This window comes from Phasianus colchicus, chromosome 22 (genome assembly GCF_987193195.1).
Source record: "Phasianus colchicus chromosome 22, bPhaCol1.hap1.1, whole genome shotgun sequence".
Lineage (NCBI taxonomy): Eukaryota > Metazoa > Chordata > Aves > Galliformes > Phasianidae > Phasianus > Phasianus colchicus.
Genome location: NC_143457.1, coordinates 4692525 through 4712972, shown reverse-complemented (window position 1 = coordinate 4712972; position 20448 = coordinate 4692525). Strand labels below are relative to the sequence as shown.

Sequence of the window (20448 nt, the reverse complement as noted above, 5' to 3'; positions counted from 1 at the left end):
AGCGCCTGCAGATGTGCAGCTCCCCCGAGGATGGTGCGTGGGCTTCACCCCGGCCAACAAAATAAAACACTTGGATGCCTCTCGCTCTGAGCCGTGCTCGTGTCCCGCGGGCCGGGGTGTGTGCAGTTCCTGTTGGGTTTGGTGCCAGTTGTCAATGTGACACCGCTGACAGCCCGCTGCTGGCTCTGGTTCCGTCCTGCTGCGCCTGCAGCTTTCATGTTCCCCGCTGCGGTCTGCGAGGCGGGGTGGAGGGCTCAAAGGGAAGGAAGCGGGCGCAGCCAAGGGGAGGAAGCCGGCTGGTTTCCCTTCTACGTCTGTGAGCACGTGCGGGGAGCAGGGGGAGCAGGGTGCAGCCAGATCAGACGGCAGATAGGGCTGGCAGGCAGCAGCCCTCTTTCCTTCCCCGTGTTCCCACTGGTCCTCTCCCTGTGTGCGTCAGCCTGCAGGATGGATAGGGCCGCGTGCTGCCGCGTGGCCGTGCAGTGCGTGACGGCAGCCGCGCAGGGGAGCTTCCTCCCTGCAGGACGGGGCCACAGCAGGGGCAGGGCAGCAGTTCCCAGCTATTTCTGGCTGCTGGGGTTATTTCTGGTTCTGGTTGCCGTCCCGTGGCTGCTCAGTTCTCCTGTGCGCACTCTATGATCCCACTGATGCTCTCCATGACCCCTCTATGGGCCATCCCGTGGGGCTGCGATGCCCATCCCATGGGGCTGTGATACCCATAGAGCTGTGATGCCCAACCCATGGGGCTACAATCCCACGGACCCCATAGAGCACAGGGCACCAATGTGCCGCCCGCCACCTCGCCTCTGCCCCAGCAGCTTCTAAATAAGGAGCTGCCCTCCCCGCAGCTCAGGTGACATGGGGACTATTTTTAGCAGTGAATGGAGCAGAACTCAAGCTCTCTGCCCCCGTCAAGGGTACGGCATCATGTTGTGCTGGGGGGATTTTCCTGCATGGCTCTCTGAATGGCTCCGTCACCACCTGGGGCTGTGGCACAGGTAGGATGCTCTGTTGTGGCCTCTCTGCTTCTCCTCCTGCTGCTGGGTCCCCTTCTGCTGGCTCTGGGCTCTGCTGCATCTCCCACCCCAAAAGGCTGCAAACTTCTCTGCTTGGGCTGCACTGCATGCTCCCTCCTGCATGGCACTGGGCAGCAGGAAAGAGCCTCAGCTCTCTGTTTTTCGCACAGGTTGGGGGCAAAGCAAGTGGGAAAAGGGAAGGAGAGATGCAATATCCTGGTGCTGTGCAGAGGGAATACCCGGAGCAACCCTGAATGGAGTGGCCATGGCCATACCCAGCTCAGCACCGCCCATGGGGTCTGCCACGAGCCATCCTCATGGGATGAGATCCCACTGATTCCAGCCCCAAAATGAGCAGGGCCGATGGCTAGGGGGCATGTTCTCTAGTGATGCCATGCCCCCTCCTCACTCCCTGCTCTCTCCGGCCCCCCTCCCCTTGCTGTGCTGCTGCAGGCATGGATAACTTCGAGTACAGCATCCAGCTGAACGACCGCGACTGGGCTGAGTTCTTGCGGGCGGTGGAGGAATGCAACCAAGAGCCGGCTGCCCTGGCCACAGCAGAGGAGCAGTGCCTCAGTGACATTGAGCAAGGGGACGGTGTGCCCGCTCCGTGCAGCACCAGGGCAGGCACCGAGCCAGGGCTTGGCAAGGCGAGCTGTTCCCCACGTGGGCTGTGCGGAGAGGACGAAGCAGATCTGTGCTCATCCATTTTACGTGAAGGCAAGCAGCCCGTCTGCCCTCTGTTTGCTGCCATGCCCAGCGTGCAGGGCAGGCAGCCGCCCCATCCTCCTGCAGCTGAGGGCACCGCAGGGCAGGATGCAGCGTTGGGGGAAAGAGCTGCTGGCAGCGGGGCCATGGAGCTTGCTGGGCACCCTGCTGCATCCTGTGCCCAAGGAGAAGACACCGGTACAGAGCAGCCCTGTGGGAGCCCAGCAGTGGCACAGGGAGGTGCCCAGGAGGCTACTGCATGGAAAAGCCATGCTGGGGTGCTGGGACCTACCCATGAACACCCTGCTGCAGAGCCTGCTGCAGAGCTTGGGGAGAAAGCAAGAAGCCAGCCCAGCGTCCAGGAGGTGGTGAGACCCAAAGTGCCAGCGTCAGCGAGGAAGAGCCGCAGGCAGCGTGGAGTTGGTGGCGCCGAGGTGACCCCTGGGGACAAGGAGCCAGCAGGGAGCCCAGCACGGGGCAGCACAACACCCAGCAGGACCCCCTCGTCCTCCCCACTGACCTCAAGGAAGGGCAAAGGGAAGGAGAAGGCTGCCAAAGCGGCACCCATGAGGCTGAGCAGTGAGGAGGCTGCGGAGAGCAAACGGCCGATGGGCAGCCCTGGTGTGGAGCTGGTGGGTGTGCCCCCCAGCGTGTCCCCAAAGCTGAAGGCAAAGGAGTCAGGAGCACAGTCACCAGGGAAGGCAAGGGCCACCAAGCTGGACAGGCAGGTGGCAGGCAAAGGGGCGTGTGACACTGTGCCAGTGGTGGTCGCTGCACCGGACACCACGCCAGTGGTTGTCACCCCATCGGTTGTTGTCACTACACCAGATGTCACACCAGTGGTTGTCACCACACCAGTGGTTGTCACTGGGCTGGGAGAGCTGTGCCAGGAGGGGAAGGCTCTCGGTCCCCTGAGTGTGGCTGCTGCTGCTGGGGGCTGTGGGGAGTTCACAGCCAGCCCCCCCCGAGAGATGGGCTCCCCAACATTCACAGTTGGGGGCCCTCCTGGGGCAGACACCCTGGATGTGACGTGGCCTGAGATGTACGACTATTTGTTCTGCGAGTCCCAGGGGGAAGAAGAAGCAGCAGAGAACGCGGTGGAGGGCGAGAAAACACCCTTGGAGAGGGAAATATCCTTGCCTGAACTGTATGAGTATTTTTTCAATGAACCTGAAGGAAGTAGGAAAAAAGCCAAGCGTAAAGAGAGGAAGAGGAAGGAGTTTTTTGGCTTGCACCACACTGAGCTGCAAAAGGAGGATCCCGATGCGGCTACAGCCAAAGAGCCCCAGGTTGCCACAGTGCCTGAGCTGTATGAACACTTCTTCCCCGACAGACCCCAGCACAGGAGGGGCTGGAGGGGATTTCTCTTCTCCTCACCAGCCTCTGAGGTGAGGAAAGCCGTGGGGGCTCTGATGTCCATCCTGCAGAGGCCAAAGCCACACAGCAGAACCCAAGCGCCAGCCTCCCCATCACTGGCACGGAGAGGGTCCCACCTTGCCCTCGTGCCACTGGGAGGGGGTCCTGAGTATCCACCAGCTTTGGACATGGCCCTTGCACTGAGAGGTAAAGCAGCTTGAGCCCACGGCTGGCTCTGCATGGAGACTGCTGAGGTCTGTGTGTTGCTGGCTTTGCACTGTGCATGCATGCAGTGGGGTGTGCACTGTGCGTGCATGCAGTGGGGTGTGCGCTGTGCATGCATTTAGCAGGGTGTGCAGTTTGCATGCATGCAGCAGGCTGTGTGCTGGCCCCAGTCCCTCTCCTAGCTGGGTTAGTTGTTCCTGTGGTTGTGCCATCCTGCGGAACAACATACATGAGTTCCTGGTGAGGGGATGGGAGGGAAAATAGCCAAATCCTTCTGCACCAAAAGACCCTGAGATATGTCAATGACTGCTGAGCTGCAGTCTGATGAGGTGGGAGCAAAAAGCACCAACTTTGGGGCTGCGTCCTGAGCTTGCTCCCCTTCCCGCAGGCAGACCTGAGGCCCCGCTGGCGCTGACCCACAAGGACATGTGCCTCGTCTTCTGTGCCTTTGCCTCCTGGGCGGTGAAGACCTCCGACCTGCAGGCTCCGGATGCCTGGAAAACCGGTGTGTGGGGTTGGGGGAGGATGGGGTGTGCAGGGATGAAGGCAGGGATCCCATCACTGAAATATGCCGGTGGGAAAATGCAGCTGTTTTCCTGCTGTTCCAAAAGTGCTTTCTAACATCTCCTATAGGAATGTGGGTCCTGACACCTTGCTTAGGGTTTTCCCTGTGCATAGGGTCTGCTGCCTTGCATGTAGCCTGCAAGAGATCCCAGTTTTATCCCAGAACAGCCTTTGCTGGTTTGCACCAAGGTGCCATTGAGGCGGAACCAAGATGGCATCAAGGTGGCCCCAGGCCACTGGGAGAAATGTTCCCCACGAAGGTCATCAGGAAGCTGACACCCAGGCTGAGAATAGCATACTAGCTAAAGCAGCTCCACACCACGATCACAAGGAGCTCTTGGCCAGCTCTTCCTTGCCTTCTTAGTACCAGGGGCAGACGTGGGCACAGTGAGCCTCATGCCATGGGATTGCATAAAGCAGCGTGCAAGGAGCTTTTCTTGGGCACACATGAGATGATCTGATCTCTGCTGTGAGCCAAACTGAAAGCTTTTGCTGCGTGTTCAGAGAGGAGCTCCATCCATTTGTACATCTCTATTTTCTCATTCTGAGTTTTGGGTATTTTCTGCTTTTGGCTGGGATCAGGATGTCTGCAGATAGCCCACAGAATGATATGGTGGGATGGGGGCCTAGGGTTACAAAAACTCCCAGTACTGTGTTGGCACCAAGTTAAGGCCGCTGTCTTTGAGATATCAGGAGAGCTAACTCAAGAGATACAGCTTCCTCTAGTGGGATTTTTCCCCTCTATCTCATATATAAGATGTCATAAGCCATGCCAGATGCAACCACCATCACCATCCTGTCAACCACACCTTGTGCAGATCTACTGTGATCAATGCAACACAGTCGCAGTGCTCAATCCAACACCATCATGGTGCTCAATCCAACACCATCATGGTGCTCAATCCAATACCATTATGGTGCTCAATCCAACACCAACATGGTGTTCAATCCAACACCATCATGGTGCTCAATCCAACAGCATTATGGTGCTCAATCCAACACCATCATGGTGCTCAATCCAACACCATCATGGTGCTCAATCCAATACCATTATGGTGCTCAATCCAACACCATCATGGTGCTCAATCCAATACCATTATGGTGCTCAATCCAACACCAACATGGTGTTCAATCCAACACCATCATGGTGCTCAATCCAACAGCATTATGGTGCTCAATCCAACACCATTGTGGTGCTCAATCCAATACCAACATGGTGTTCAATCCAACACCATTATGGTGCTCAATCCAACACCACCATGGTGCTCAATCCAACACCATCGTGGTGCTCAATCCAACACCATTGTGGTGCTCAATCCAACACCATCGTGGTGCTCAATCCAACACCATCGTGGTGCTCAATCCAACACCAACATGGTGCTCAATCCAACACCATCGTGGTGCTCAATCCAACACCACCATGGTGTTCAATCCAACACCAACATGGTGCTCAGTAACTCCGATATCACCAACGTGCTCAATCCATTGCCACCACGGTGCTCAGTCCTTTCACTCCTCAGCACACAAATGAAGTCTGTGCATCCTTTCCTTTGAAACAGTCATCTGGAGGAACTATGACCCATGTGCTCAAACTAGAGATCCAGATGTGGTCTCCAAGGTGTGGGCAGCACAGGATGGAATGCGCTGGGAACAACCCCATGAGATGGGGATACATAGGAGGAGGTCCCATGGCCTCCAAGTTGGGAGAATGCTCTCTAGGTTGCAAGAAGCTCCCATCCTCACCATAGGAATGTGACGGGCTCTTTTGCAGTGTTCCTGGCAAGCTTTGGCACGCTGTCTGCCATCCGCTACTTCCGACGGCAGGTCAGGGAAGGACGGCCCCGCACCTAGCCCCAGGAGAGCACGTTCCCAAGGACAGCTGAGGATGGGCACCTTGTTCTTGGGCAGCATGACGAGCCCAGAGCCCAGCACTGAGACTTCTCAGGAGCCATCCCCAAAGGGGACAAGATGTCACGGGGAGCAGGATCCTTCCGGTGACAACACGGTAGGCGGTTTGTACACGTGCTTGACAGGAAAGGAGCCTGGCGTGGGCCAGCTCTGTTCTTTCTTTGCACTTCTTGCATATTTATGCCGCCTGCTAGGAGAAGGATTGGCATCCGACCTCCCTGTGGGGGTCACCCACTGGCAAAACACTGAGATGGAGAGCAAAAAGGACAAACAGAAAAAGTGCTTCATGTTCTACAAAAGGGATTGGAGCTGTGCACTGGGAAAAGCCCTGGCAAGGGCAAGAGCGTGTCAGAGAGGGCACAGGGAGTGCACATTTGGCTTCGATGGGTGCCAGCCCTGGGGTCTGTTTGTTCCATGCTGCTCCTGTCCTGGAGACGTGGAGTGGGAAGAGGAGGAGGGTGAGAGTGTGACCTTGTGGGGGAGAAGGGGGTGAGAGGCAAAAACAAAATGGTTCTGTGTCTGGTCACCCAAGAGCCAGAACCCCCATGAGGGTTTTCTGCACTCACAAGTCTGCAAACAGCAGAAATGAGGGGTTGGGTAGGCACTTAGGGACCAGATCCACAAAGATACTGGGGAAATCTGCCCCAAAATCCCATGTGGGTCTGCCTAGGAGCTTTATAGGAGCAGTCTGAGGCAATAAGGGGCAAGAAGAGGAGGTTCTGCTCTTCTTTGCAATACAGAGTGCCGTGCATGGGTTGCACTGAAGACCATAAATGCAGAGCAGAGAGCACACAGTGCAGTTATGCAGTGGGATACATAGCAGCATGTGATGAAAGAGAGATACTGACTCTGTGTGGACTGTGTAGGAGCTGTACGTTGGGTGTGAGGAGTTGCGTGGAGGAAGAGAACAGACTAAATATGCTGGAAGCTTCCAATAAAGATCTATCTCCTTTAATACTATGCGTGCATTCCCGTGTCTGCATGGTGAGTCCTTCAGAGCCTGGGCTTTCCAGCACTCACCTCTCTTAGCAGCCAGGTTAACCCAAGGTGCACCCGCAGAGGGAGCAGCCAGCAGCTCAGCATCCCAGCCCCACCACAATAGAAACGACCTTTTGGGTGCATCCTGGAGGCTGCGTGCGTGTCACCGAGGTGGGCGCAGTGCCACCCTGCCCTGCATGCAGCTCCCATGACTGTCACCTCCTTGAAAAAGTCAGGCAGGTGCTGGCCTGCTTGCACCATGTGCGCCAAGGTGGCGACGGCTCTGTGCTGCAATCTGCTTGGATGCAGCAGCTCCTTTTATATTTCAGTCACCTCCCCTGTCATGAGATGAGAGCAAAGCTTCCTGCGGACATTTCTGCTAGGTCAGGGCTGTGTCATTGCCAGCAAGAGGGTTTCAGAGGGAGTGCTGGGAGCTGGGACAGCGCCGTGGGACCGTGCTGCTATTGCCACCTCCTGCTGTATGAGAGCAATGCCAGCAGGGGATATTTGAATCTCACCCAGATGGAGCCCAGGAGCCAACGCTGCAGCCATGCACCAATAATGCAATTTAGCCCAGTGCAGCTGGGGGGGGGGGAGGGAAGGGCTGCTGCTGTGGGTTGCATTGCTGCCAGCAAGACCGTGCACCTTGCAGCAGGTGCATGGTTGAATTGGAAAGCCCCTTCCTGAGACCCCCAGGAGGGAGAGTGAAGGCACAGGGATGGCAAAGAGAGAACAACGCCTGGCAGAGGAAGGTGTGCTGTAATTGTAGGGCTCACAGTACCATTCCATTCTGAATAAATAGATCCTTTCAGTTATTAGTACACAGCTTCCCAACAAGAAGGTAAACCTGGAACGACACAACGACAGCAGAAGACCCAACCCAACACACACACTGCAGCACCGAGCCTCATCCACAGCTTCAACATTAAATACATCTCCTACTCAGCCACATCTACACATTAAATACATCAAATTCACTCAAACCTCGCATGTAAACTTTGCTGGATACCTTCTGGAAAATACAGGTAAGTACAATGTAATACGTAGACATTCAAGTACAAAACGCTGCTGGGTTGCTTTGTGTGCACCGAAACAGATTTTCATCGCTATGTTTGGTTTGCAGCCTCTGGAGGGGACAAAGGTTAAGAATTTGGAGCCTCAGGTAAAAAAAAGAAAACAATTGGGTTTGCTGCTGACCTCGTATGTGCTGAGGGATCTGGCCAAGAGGCTGCAGAGCGATAGCACCCAGACTCTGTCCCCTATTGTTTGTGCCCTGATCTCCCCAGGTTCCCCCAGACACTGAGGGATGGGAGGAGGATGTGTCCCCCCCCTTACCCCCTCCCCGCAATGGGAACCATTCTGGGATGTCCTTAACACTGCTCCCAGGGATCGCTGCGGATCCCTTTGCTTCCTGTACCCACTGGGGTAGGAGAACAGAGCCCAGGGGTCATCCTGTGCCCAGTGAGACCTCTGCTCACACTTCATAGCAGGGTGCTGGGCTGTCTGGCTCCCTGCCCTCGGCGTCCCATAGGTTGTCATAGCTGAGCTCGCTCTGGAAGCTCTGCAGCTCAGCGTAGTCGTGGTACACTGCAGAGTCACGGTGCAGGCAGCCGCCTTCTGGCACATCGTAGGCACCCATGCCATCATCTGCAGGGAGACAGCACAGCCCTGAGAGCTCCTCCAAAGCAGCCTGATTCAGCTAGCTGCCTGTGGTCAGCAAGGAGGAGGGAAGGGCACACATGGATCCCTGCACTCCTCCTTCAGCCCCGCTCCAAAGATACTGATGGGGACGTGGATGGGGGTGGAGATGGGGATGCAGAACCCAGCAGCACCCACGGGCCTCACCTGGTGGCTGCAGCAAGGGGCCCAGATGTTCCTCTGGCAGAGATGACACCTGGAAAGAAGGAGATGCACTGATGGGGGACAGCACAGTGCTGCAGTCCTGGGGCACCCCATGCCCTCCCCAGTCCCCAGGTTGCACCCACACAACAGGCTCCAACCCTGAGAGAAACAAATCAAGCCCCCAGCCCCTCCAGGTGCTTACAGCACTGCAGGGCTGCTCCCTGCCCCAGGGCTGCACTGACAAACTCACGTTGGCAAGGTATGGAGCATCAGCAGGAAGCTGGGGGTGTCTCTGTGCCCCGAGCACCTCCATCCAGTGCCTGCCAGGCAGGGGCTGGGCAATCTTCTGACACTGCAGGACCTAAACAGAGCAAATGGAAGAGCTGATGCCCACCATGGAGGCCCCCCACCACACCGCTTCAGGGCTGCTATTCCCACAAGCATCACAGTGAGGAAAACAGAAGGAATTGGGGAGGAGGAAGCCTTACATTGCTCAGTTCCAGCTGTGCAGGGGGGTCCGTGGAGCGATGCGGTGTGCTGTAGGTGCAGTATGGCTCACTGTACAGAGCAGGCAGGACGGGGTGCTGGGGGATGAGGCTGCACGGTGCCTGTTCCACATCCTGTGTGCCTGGACCACATCTGCCTTTAGGCTTCTTGGTGCTGCTGCCCCTCCGCAGCTCCTGCACAGGCAGCACGGTGCTCGGCCAGTTGGTGTGGGGCAGGCACTGCAAAAAGGCAAAGCTGGCTCTTTTGCATCAGCCTGGACCCACATGTAAGCAATGCATGGTCACCGCCTCACTTGGGTGCTCCACCTGCTCCCTCCCCATTAATTTCCCAGGTTTTGGGCATGGGTTTCACTCACGTGAAGAGGTTGGGAATAGCCAGGGCTGTGTGGCTCCTCCAGCAACATGAAGGACTGAGCGTCGTGCAGCGAGCCGCTGTGCTGGGACAGGTGTGTCAGGGTGTTGGTCCCTTTCCCTCCAGATGCCCAAGAGTTGGTGCGGCCATCGGAGGCCAGTGAGCCTCTCCCACTGCCAGCAAACTGCAGGGGAAGAGAAGAGGATTGCATCAGAGCAACCTGAGCATTCCAACACCCTGCACTGACATGTGCTGCTCCATAGGGCCGAGCATCCTACAGATGGAGCTCCCTAAGGCTGAGCATCCTGTGGATGGAGAACCCTAGGGCTGAGCATCCTACGGATGGGGATTCCTAGGGCTGAACATTCGATAGATGGAGAACCCCAGAGCTGAGCATCCTACAAGATGGAGCTCCCTAGGGCTGAGATTTCTATGGATGGGGCTAAAGCTTCATGGTCCAGCTCACCCTAGGCTCTTGCATCAGGGACACCCATCCTCATTCCCACTGGATTTATACTGGTTTCCACGCAAATCCGCAACAGCTGTTACCTGGCTGAGGTGTGGCAGCTTTGATCCTGAGAAACTCTCTGATCCGGACAAGGAGGAGTCAGCATTTCGAAACTGGGCAGTTTTGAGGCAGTAGAGCCACTCCTGGTAATCCTCATAGCTGCGGCAGATGACGCGGATGGAGTTGATCAGCCGGCCTGCGAGACAGCATCACGCGGGGCTGCTGCTGGGGCCAGGCTGCAGCCCACGATGTCTCCCCCAGGAACCCATGGGCACTCCCATACCCATTCTCCATCCCTCATCCCCATCCCCACATCACATCTCCATAACCCATTTCCCATACCCCTTTACCCATCCCCAATCCCCATCCCCATACCTCATCTCCATCCCCCATCCCCATCTCCATCCACCATCCCCATCCCCAATCCCCATCCCCCATTCCCCATCCCCACACCCATTCCCATCTCCATACCCCATCCCCACACACCACACCCCATCCCCATACCTCATCCCCAGGCACCAGGTCCCTACACCTCCATGGGACAAGAGGATCCCAGCCCAAACCCAGATTGCATCCAGCACAGCCCTGAATATGCACCTTCTATTAAAAATGAGGTTTTCTCATTCTCTTCAAACAACACTTGGATGGCATTGAGTGGCAGCTCGCCCTGTTGGGGAAAGAAGAAAATCACTGTCTCTTTTCTAGCCCTCTTGGCAACATTTTCCCACCTTTTAGCAGCTGATGTCTCCAGAACACTGCACAAGCGTTGTCCCCACAAAAGCTGACCTGCTGGCTGGGATTTCCAGCCTGACAGCCAGGAATCTCCCCTCCATACCCTGCAAAGCCTCACAAAGACAGGGCTGAGCCCCACGGGTGCCAGCAGCTGAAACGTGAGCCCTGAGCTGTAGGGCACACTTGTGGCTGCCACTCCGGTGGCACACATGGCAGAGGTTGAAGCACTCTGTCCCCAACTCGTCCTCAGTGTTGAGCACAATGCAATCATTGCACGCACGTCCACAATGGCATTGCACAGCCATGGAGGTGGGTTAGTGCTGAGGGAGTGATGACAAACTCCTGCAGTATTTCTCCTGCGTAGGAAAGTGATTTATGGTCCGAGCACTGCAGACCTTAGGAGGAAAAACTAACGCCGCGCTCTGTGACTCAGTTTCCCCTGTTGCTGCCGTAAGAAATGGACTTTGGTGCTGCCACACATGGGTGTGGGGCAGACACAGAGCATCTCTTGCAAACAGCCCTCCTGGGCATGGCAACCCCCAAAATGAGCAAGGAGAAGGGCCAGACTCTTTTCACATCGATGGGAGGGCTCAGCAGGCTTGCAGAAGCACTGGGAGAAGGCTGCTGTGCCCCAGCATGCCCGTGGAAGAGCCGGTTCAAGGGGAATCCCCTGCAGCCCCGCACCGTGGGAAGGGAGCACAGGGAAGGATGGGGAAGACAAATCCAGTTTAAGGTTTCAAAAGAGATGAGTTAATCCAGGAGCCCAACCCAGGGCCCTCTCGTACAGTGTCCTCTTCCCAGGAGCTGCCGACAACGCGCTCCCGAAAACAAGCTCAGCCCGAGGTGTGGAACAGGGAAACACCCAGGTGGGTGTTCAGGGAGAGCTCTCATGGTGCATGGCCCTGCTCCAGCCCATGGATGCTCCACACGGCTCTTCCCACTCCAATTAAAAGCAGCCTGCACGCCGCAGGGCATGGCATGGATGTGGTGACATAGCATCCTGGCAGTGCGCACCTGTCGGTTGGGCGCTGCACTGCTTTTTTCTCTGCTCAAACCTGAAATAAACAGCCTTGGAGTGCACATGGCTTCTTGACAGCCATTGGAGTGATGCCTGAGATGTTGGCTTGGAGGGCCATTCGCACTGCAGGTGATACGGGTGCAGCCCCCGTACCGTGCATGCTGCCTGGGTGCTGCTGGCTTTCACCTCCTCCTCCCTGCATCGCGGTGCTCGGCAGCCAGCTCCTTCCCCGCAGGGCTTTGTAGGAGGGCAAGGTGTTTCTCATGGGAAGAGGGCTTGCAACACCCTGCTGCTGCTCACCTGCCAGCTGGCGAGGGAGGCAGAGCCCTTGCCAAGAGGAGGAGAGCCAGGTGGAGGGAAGAAAGAGCTGAAGCTGTGCTGTGGGTTGCGGAGAGAAAAGAGAGATGCTGGAGGATGAATGTACCTTAAAGTAGAGGCCGTTGTGCTCTTCAGACACAATCACCAGCGTGGAGGGGTACAGCACCAGCAGGCGCTCGTGCTGCTCCTAGGGAAGGAAAAGAGCAGTGCTGAACCCTGGGACAGTGCTCTCCTGCTCCATCCCCAGGCACTGCAGCTGGGCCAGCAGAGTGGGGATGAGCACTGCCCCACGATGTGCACTGAAGGGCTCTTCAGGAACCCCACGGTGGTCCTACCTGGAAAGGCAGGTGCTGGAGCTTCACTTTGGAAACGCAGAGGACGTCACCGAGAGATTCCCGCTGGGTCCCCCTCCACTCCTGGACAGGCATGTTCTGCACCGACCACCGCAGCTCCTCCTTCCCCACCGAGCTCTGCTTCCAGTCATCCTAGGGATGGACCAAAGCAGAGATGTGCCTTCCCCTTCAAAATGCTCAGCAAGTTCCGAATACCGGGTGAGAATTTCCCCAGACCCAACCCAAGGTGCTGCAAGAGGTGATGGGGAAGCAGTATGCTGCAGAGCACAGCATCCACCCAGCACAGAGCCCGTGCATCCCAGCCCCAAGCACCAACCTGAGCAATGAAGGGCAAGCCCAGGCTCCCTCCATTCAGATGGATCTGCTTCTCCAGGTGATAGAGCCACTGCTTCAGCTCCGGCTCCGTGGGGCAGAACACAATCAGAGGGTTCAGCAATGGACCTGGGTGTTGGAGAGATGAGATGTGCTGTGCAGCATCGAAGGGCACCACAGTGCTTCTTAGCTCAGCTGTAAATGTTTAGACCAACCACTTCCCAATGTATGTATTTATTGCTGCACCTGTGCCAGACAAGCTGCAGTGCAAGTGAAGCCTCACACCCCCTGCTACTCACTGCAGAGACACTCTAATGACGTTAATCATCACTTCTGGCAGGCTGCAGGATGGATGTTGGGATTAATAATTGACCAGTGATCTCAGGTTATAACCAACTCGGTGCATGCTCGGTGAGATGGGGGTTTGTGGGGCTCGGAAGGAGTCAGATAAGCGAGCGCACGGGATAAACATGGTACTTTGCCCTTTGGGGAGCCTTTCATCTCATGAGACCTGTGTTAGTTATGAAGATCAGGTAATTAAGACTTTGAAACACCTCTGGCTTGTCAGAAATGCGCTGATACAAACACAGCAGGGTGGGGGGGAAGCTGAGGCAGGGCGGCTGTCCCTGCATCACTCCGCTCAGCTCCATCTCACTGGTTGGGTATGAGGAGATATGGGGCACCTCCTGCAGGTCCAGGGCTCACCCCTCTTCTCTGCCTTGGCTTCCTCATCTTTGCAACTGGGATAAAGAGATCCCCTGCACAGTAGGGAGTCTAGGTGCTAATAGCATTACCCAGGAACTTGGGTGGCTGTGGGTGTTTCCCAGGCCCTGCAGAGCTGCAGCAATGACACAGCCGTGCTGAGCAACCTGTGCCAGCCTCGTGCTCTGTCCCACAGCCCCGTCCTTCCTCTTTCTGCAGGAAGGCTCTGGGACATCTCCAAGCAACAGAGCCACTTCTGTGAGCCAGGCTGGGGTGCTCACAGTCCCACCAGCACCATCAGCTGGACCACAAACCCAAGGCATAGCAGCATTATCAGCATCTCCTTTTTGCTATCTCTGGGTGGCCATGGCATGGCTTTCTCTTCCTTGGCTCCGCATCTTTCCAGCATTCCTTCCCTATTTCTGTGCACTCCAGGCTCTAACTACCACCCCTGGGGCCTTGGGGCTGCTGTAACTCAGCAAAGAAGCCTCTGGCCACGCTGCAGACAGCTCATTATCCCTTGTATAAGCAAGGCGAGCGCTTGGAAAGCCTAAAACCTCTTGAAGGCAGCAGCGCTGATAGGGAAGTCCCCACTCAGCCCCTTCCCTGCCTGCAGCCTTGGGCATCCCTACCAGATAAGGATGCAGAGCATCAGTTCCCTGCTTCCTCTCCCCACAGTGTTGTGTTTTCCACTTTGTCACCATGGGGCAGCTGTGGTTCACACACCCTCTCAAACCATGGGGCACAGACCTGTGATGCGGAAGGCGTGCTGCTCCTCCTGCCCCGCGCTCCTCCTGCTCTCCATCTCACAGACATTCAGCTCTTTCAAAGGCAGCAGACCCTGTGTGGGAAGGAGACGCTGCCATTATTGGGGCAGCCCACAAAGAATGCCCCTTTCCCATAGGTTGGGCTGCCAACAGCTGGAAACATCTGAGCCTTCCATCCAGCGCTGCTTGGAGATCTTGGAGAAAACTCAGCAAAACCAAACACAGGAATATGGGAATAACACAAAGCAGAACTGAGCTGCTCTTTTCCCATACCCCAACCCTTCACACACACAAGGCACAGGAATGATGACAAGCACGTGCTCCCATCTCAGGCTCTCAGAACAGGGGCTGTGAAAGATGCTAATTGCTGTAATGTCTTGAGGCCGCTGCTGGCACATTAATTCCTTCTTAATTCCTTTAGGATTAATAATCCAAGGGACTGCTTATAAAGCAGGTGGGGGATTGGTGATGGTGTTTGCATTCTGCTGTGTGTCTGATGGCTGGCTTGCTGCGTGAGTCAAGAGAGCACATATTGTCATATTGCATTAACCTCCAATGACCTAGAAGACAATAAATCATTTCTAAAAGGGATGAGTTTCCCCAGCATCCACCAAGCAGCCATGCTCTGTTGTTGTTACTCACTCCTGCAGAGGGAGAATGCATTCAGGGTCGGTTTTGGCTGTGATTTTTTGGCTGTATGTGCATAATAGCCTGTATATAATGAACCCACATCATCAAAGGTTGCTAGTAGAGGCCCATCCCATCTTGTCCATCCCACCCAGTGCCCCCAGTTTGGCCATGCTGCCCCTTGGAGGTGCCCTACCTGGTAGGTGAGCCCATTGGAGCCCATGGACTGGAAGTAGAGGTGAGACTGGAAGAGCTCCAGGTAGCAGTCATTGACCTCCTACAGAAAACACGTTTAGGCTTTCTGACAAACATCCACCACAGCTGTAGGTCCCATTGCCCAGCATTTCTCCCCACATCCCAGCCCTGCAGGGTCAGGCTGTGAATTACCTGGCAGTGCTGAAACTTGAATTTGACCTTGGAGTAATAGATGATTTTCCCCAGGTTCCTGACAACTGTTTTCCTCCGTCCCTTCTTGAACAGGCTGGGGAACCTCTGGTCCAGGTTTTCCTTCTGGTTTTCTTGGTTCTGAATGCTCTGTACCAAAGATAAACAATCAGAGGTGGGATGTGGGATGGATGGAAGAGGTGCCCCCAGCACAGCGCTCTGCATCTGCTCTGGATTTGGGGTCTTTGTGCTGAAATCAGCTTTGGGCTCAGCTGGCAGAGATGGGGATGTGTGCACTGGGGGAGACAGGAGCTGGAGGGATGTTTTCTGGGGTGGGAAAGGGCGTGTGCAGAAGCATATTTAGGGTTTCCCAACTCTGGCCTCCTGCCGTCCTGACCCAATTGACTGGGAAAAGGACCAAGCAAGGCTAAGACAACGCAGTTTGCCTTCCAGGCCTGGGGTTTCCCATGTTTCCTGAGCTCTGGTTCGATGGAAATTCCTTCCTTGTGCAACGGCACAAACCCACACCCCTATTGCACTCCTCTGCCTACAGCCCATGGGGTATTGCACACAGGGTCAGAGATACCCATTGCCAAGCAGAAGAAAGAGGAGAAGAGCCACGAGCTCACCCTGCAAGCCTGAGAGGGACCTTTTTTACCCATTTACATGGGATATTTCCTCCCATGTCGAAGTGGGAGGGCTGCAGTGGTGACATGTTGAAGCAGCATTTCCAGGCACGCAGCAGGGAGCCGGGGGACAGCACAGAGACAGCAGCTGTGCCCCGTGATGAATGCAGAGCCAGCAGCACACAGTTCACCCCTGTGGGCCCCAGTGACTCACCCCGGTGGAATGGCACCAACCCCAGCCATCCCTGGTGCTCAGAGGCTCACAGGACCCTCATACCTGCAGAGCTGAGCTCCTTCTGCACCCGCAAAGAGCTCTGAAATCTCCTCCAGGTGCAGCTGAGCCCTTTGCTGCTGCAGTCTCCCTCCCAGCTCCATGCAGTGCCATGCACATACATCCGAGCCGTGGGGAGCTGCAGGCTGCCTGGTGATGCTCTCACCAATGACTACTCCTGTGCTTCCCAGGCTCAAACCTCAGCACCCACAGGGCCCGGTGACTCAGTTTTTTTTTTTTCCCTCTACACCATCACCATCTGCCCTTGAGAAGCCTGGAGCCAGCTCTGTGTTTCCAGCTACAGCCCCGGGGTCAGGGCTGGAGGGGGCAGGGGAGCAGCTCTGACCCTACATGGCCGGTGGGCAAAGGGAGGGATTGGGATTTTTCTCTCTTGAGAAAGATGTAATTGAGAAGGGTTTCCAAGCGCCAGTGGTCTTATCAGCACTGATCAGGTCTTGTGGTCAGGCAGGAAGAAGTGGGACAGCTCAGGTCAATTTTTTACCAGGCGGGGCTCTCTGTGTTTTTCTATCCCATTTCTGCTCCACAAGGGCTGCAGGCAGCACAGATCCAAGGCAAGCAGCTTTCTCCCAGGGCTTGGCAAGCAGTGCCAACCCCAACACCTCCTTGCCTTCCCCACATCCCCGCTGCTCACCCTGCAGGTAGAGCCGGTTGCTGATTAACCTGCCCGTACCCTGCAGCCCCCGCTGACTCCCCGCTGAATCACCCTGCAAAAAGGGCTCAGCCCCTCACACAGTACCCAAAGCCAGAGCTGTGCTCCGGGCATATCCTTTCCCTGCGGATTTGCTGTGGCTGGGAAGGGTGGGAAGCAAAGGGAAGGGCGAGGTGTGGGAGCTGCACAAGGATGCTATCCGTGGTGGGGTGGGAGCAGGGATTGGGGGATGCCCCCAGCACTGTGCACACAGCTGAACTGACTCCATCACCTCTCAGATGGAGATGTCCCATCACAGGTATGTGCTGAGTTCCATGCAGGATGTTCCTCGTAGCTAACACAGCACCATGCCTCAGTTTCTCCCTTCCCCCACATTCACGTGGCCTGATTGCCCTACAACAGCACGCACTCAGCACTGCCCCATCCGCAGCCCTGGACCACCCCAAGGTCCTGGGCAAACACACAGTGCTGAGTTCCCCGAGCATTGCTGGGATGCAGCCATATGGCCACGGGGCTGCTACGTGCCCGGGGCAGACCTGCCCTTCCTGATTATCTTCCCAGCTCTCATTGCTAATACGCTGCCTGCTCCGTCTCATTCCAGCGTGGGAATGAATCATCCTACCTTTGAGTGTTCGCTCGCATTTTCCCTTCCTACCCAGAAACAAAGAGCTGAGAACAGTGATGATGTTCCCACCGCACTGCACTCCCCCCGAATCACACGCACAGAGATGCAGCATGTCCTTATCCCCTCCGTGGGGATCCCAAGCACAGGGCTCACCCCTGAGCTGCCCTGCTGTGGATCCTGGTGCACCTTTGGCCCTGGGATGGGTGGGAATGCAGCCTGTGGGGCAGGATGTGCTGGTACTTGCCTTCCCAGGGATGTACTGCAGGATTTTGTCTGTCGTTGTATCCCTCTCCCCATCGCCGTCTATGCCGAAGAAGCTGGGCAGCTTTTTCTTGCCATTTTGCCTATGGGGCAGGGGGAGAAATGGCACAGATCTGAGCTGATGCAGAGCGAGTTCTGCTCAGAAAAAAAAAAAGGGAACTTGGAAAGCTCTGTGAGCAGTTTGCTGTGGGCTTTCTAATCATCCCAGCCCAGCACTGGGCTGATAACTGCCTGGGATGATTACAGCGGGTTTCGTGCTGCACCTGTTGGTGTTTCTTTGTTTTATTTTCCATTTCTTCACATCACCAAATGTTCTCAGCTGAGCCTGGGAGCAGCGATGTCCTATTGCAATGTGCCACCTCCAGCCCCACTGTGAGACCCTCAGGGCAGAGCTGCATGTGTGCACACACACACACACGCATGCATGCACGCACACCACTGGGTGTTATGGGGTCTCTGTGGTTTTCCTCTCTTCCCTTCCACCCCCAGCAGAGCTCCCCTGATACAGCACACAAGGAGCCCCATTTGGGGCTGCAGTACCACCCCGCAGAGGTGTTTGCATCCCATGGGGGCACAGCAGGGCTCAGGCTGAGTGCCAGGGTTTGGGGTTTTCCTTCTAAAAGGGATAGGGATGGGTGGGATGGGTACACTGGGTTAGGGTGGGGGTGAGAGTTAGGGATTAGGTTTGGTTAAGGTTACCGTTAGGATTATGGCCAGTAACCCTATGGTTAGGGTTACCATTGGGGTTATGGTTAGGGTTATGGTTAGGGTTAGGGTTATGGTTAGGGTTAGGGTTACGGTTAGGGTTACGGTTAGGCTTAGGGTTATGGTTAGAGTTAGGGCAGCACAAATAAAATGCAAAACAAAGGAATGTTGAGCGCTCAGCTCTGTGCCCCACGGTGGGGAGGTGATATTTCCCAACTCCAGTGAAATAAATCATGCTGTTCCTCAGGGCAATGTGGCTGCAGCATTCCGGCACAGCACTACGATCTCTCCCCAGGCGCCTGCAGCTGCTGTGGCACCACTCAAAACCCCACAAAACTCCCATTGCTGGTGGAACACTCTTCGGGATTCCCAAGAAGAACTCAGCACCGACCCCATTCCCAATGAAAGCACTCGTACTCACTCTTTCTTCAGCGAAGGTTTCCTCCTAAAGGAGTGCCGGAACCCCCCAGGCGCCTGCGGGACGCACGCGATGTTCCCCATTCCAGCAGCCCAGGAGAACTGGGAGCACTGGGAGCAGAAGCAGTGCGTGTGTCACGCAGCCATGCCCCGCTTCCGTCTGTCGGCACTGACTTGTGGGTGTGAGCCGGCAGCAAACAGACTTTTGGCCCAGGGCTCTCACCGGCTGCTTCTCCTCCGCCCCGTGTAGGGCCGGGACGTTTGGGGAGGGGCTGCGTCCCAGGGCTGAGCCCAGTTCACTGCATAGGATAGGGTTGAAGAAATGCCCTGGGAGTATTTTTTTTACTGGGAGTCAATGGTCAGCAAAAGTGAAAGGGATGAGGAAAGAGATGGTAACGACACGGAGTCGCTAATGATGATATGAAAGGTGGATGCAGAATGAATATTCCTGTCCTGCGGATTGAAAAAAATAAAAAAATAAAGCTGGGCTGGGTGGTGACAGCAAATGGGGAAACTCCATAGTGTTATGAATCAAACCCAAAGCATGCAGAGAGCTCGCATTCTGAGAGTTCTGCAAGGAGAGTTCTGCAAGGGTTGGGGCTGTTTACTTGCAGGAGCAGCATTTGGCATGGAAGGGGTTAATGGGGATAGTGCTATCTTGGTGGGTGAAGAAGACCCCCCTGGCAGTGAGGGGGTTTGCAGGGTGCAGGTTTCATCCCTGCAAAAAGAGTCACAGACCTGCAGCAACCTGGCAGAGCAGCAGCAAAGGCTGATGCTGAGAAAAGCAATTTAAGCCCAAAGCAGTGTGTGTGTTTTTAATGGGAAAGTTCGTTCCATGCTGGAACACCTCCCAGATTATGATGGATTCTCTGACATGGGGTTTTAAGACCGGGAGAGGATGTTTTGCTTGCAGGGATGTTTGAACCATGCTGGGATTGGCTCTGTGAAGCCGTAGGGACACGCAGGGGTTGTTGGACTCCGTTTGCACCCACCTTGTGCTGGAGCTGAACAAGAGCAGCACATCCCACAGCACCAATCCCACAGCTGGGGAGGGGGCTGCTAAGAACAGAACATCTGCCAAAGGCTCCTGCACCTTCCACTTTTAAACCAGCCCCTTCTCCCACTCCTTGTATAACTCATTAACCCTTTGTGGACAGGTAAAGCCATGGGACGCCCCCCACCCCCTGCGGGAGCCCCATATATCTTATGGCCGGGCATTTCTGCACTCCCTGCACAGCCAAGTCCTGGCAACTCTTGGCAGCCACCGAAGCTCACAGCCAATGGCAACAACTGGGATTTGGTCAGGAAAGGTCCGATTTCTGCTAAGAGCCGTGGCTAACACGCTCAGCACCGTGACCAGAAACGTGCTGTTCCTCCGGCGTGTTTGCTGGGCTCCAGACCTCGGAAAGACTTTTACAGTTATTTATAGAAGCCCGAGAGAGAGAAGCAGGAGCCTGGGGAGCAGACAGAAAGAGGACACGGCCGGGCAGCAGTCAAGCCAGTGTGACAGCACGGGGCTCTGCTGCAGGGCTGGGAGTGTGTGTGCATGGGAAAGTCCCCCCTCGGGCCCCACGGATGCGGTTACCCCTTGCCATGCAGCTCCATGCTGCCCTTTTCACCCCCTGCTCCCATGAAAGGGGTCTGGCACTCCCCCCAGCCAGCAGTGAGTGGCAGCAGCTCATGAAGGCAGATCCGAG

The 20448-nt window shown here is 55.9% G+C and overlaps 2 protein-coding genes across 2 annotated transcripts; one reads left to right on the top strand and one right to left on the bottom strand.

Moving 5' to 3' along the window:
- Positions 1 to 583: 583 nt before the first annotated feature.
- Positions 584 to 6717, top strand: PERM1 (PPARGC1 and ESRR induced regulator, muscle 1). Its single transcript, XM_031613446.2, has 4 exons — positions 584 to 998; positions 1470 to 3287; positions 3694 to 3810; positions 5641 to 6717. Exons 2-4 carry the CDS (start codon positions 1472 to 1474, stop codon positions 5718 to 5720), a joined length of 2013 nt encoding a protein of 670 aa, XP_031469306.2. The 5' UTR covers positions 584 to 998; positions 1470 to 1471; the 3' UTR covers positions 5721 to 6717.
- Positions 6718 to 7501: 784 nt separating this feature from the next.
- Positions 7502 to 18961, bottom strand: PLEKHN1 (pleckstrin homology domain containing N1). The gene is made up of 15 exons (XM_031613479.2): positions 18756 to 18961; positions 17613 to 17712; positions 15180 to 15326; positions 14989 to 15069; positions 14149 to 14239; positions 12701 to 12825; positions 12367 to 12516; positions 12138 to 12218; positions 10561 to 10630; positions 10005 to 10159; positions 9460 to 9639; positions 9086 to 9322; positions 8848 to 8958; positions 8601 to 8649; positions 7502 to 8402 (listed from the first exon to the last, which is right to left on the bottom strand). The coding sequence occupies exons 1-15, from the start codon at positions 18833 to 18835 to the stop codon at positions 8230 to 8232; spliced, it is 1830 nt and encodes a 609-aa protein (XP_031469339.2). The 5' UTR covers positions 18836 to 18961; the 3' UTR covers positions 7502 to 8229.
- Positions 18962 to 20448: the final 1487 nt, after the last annotated feature.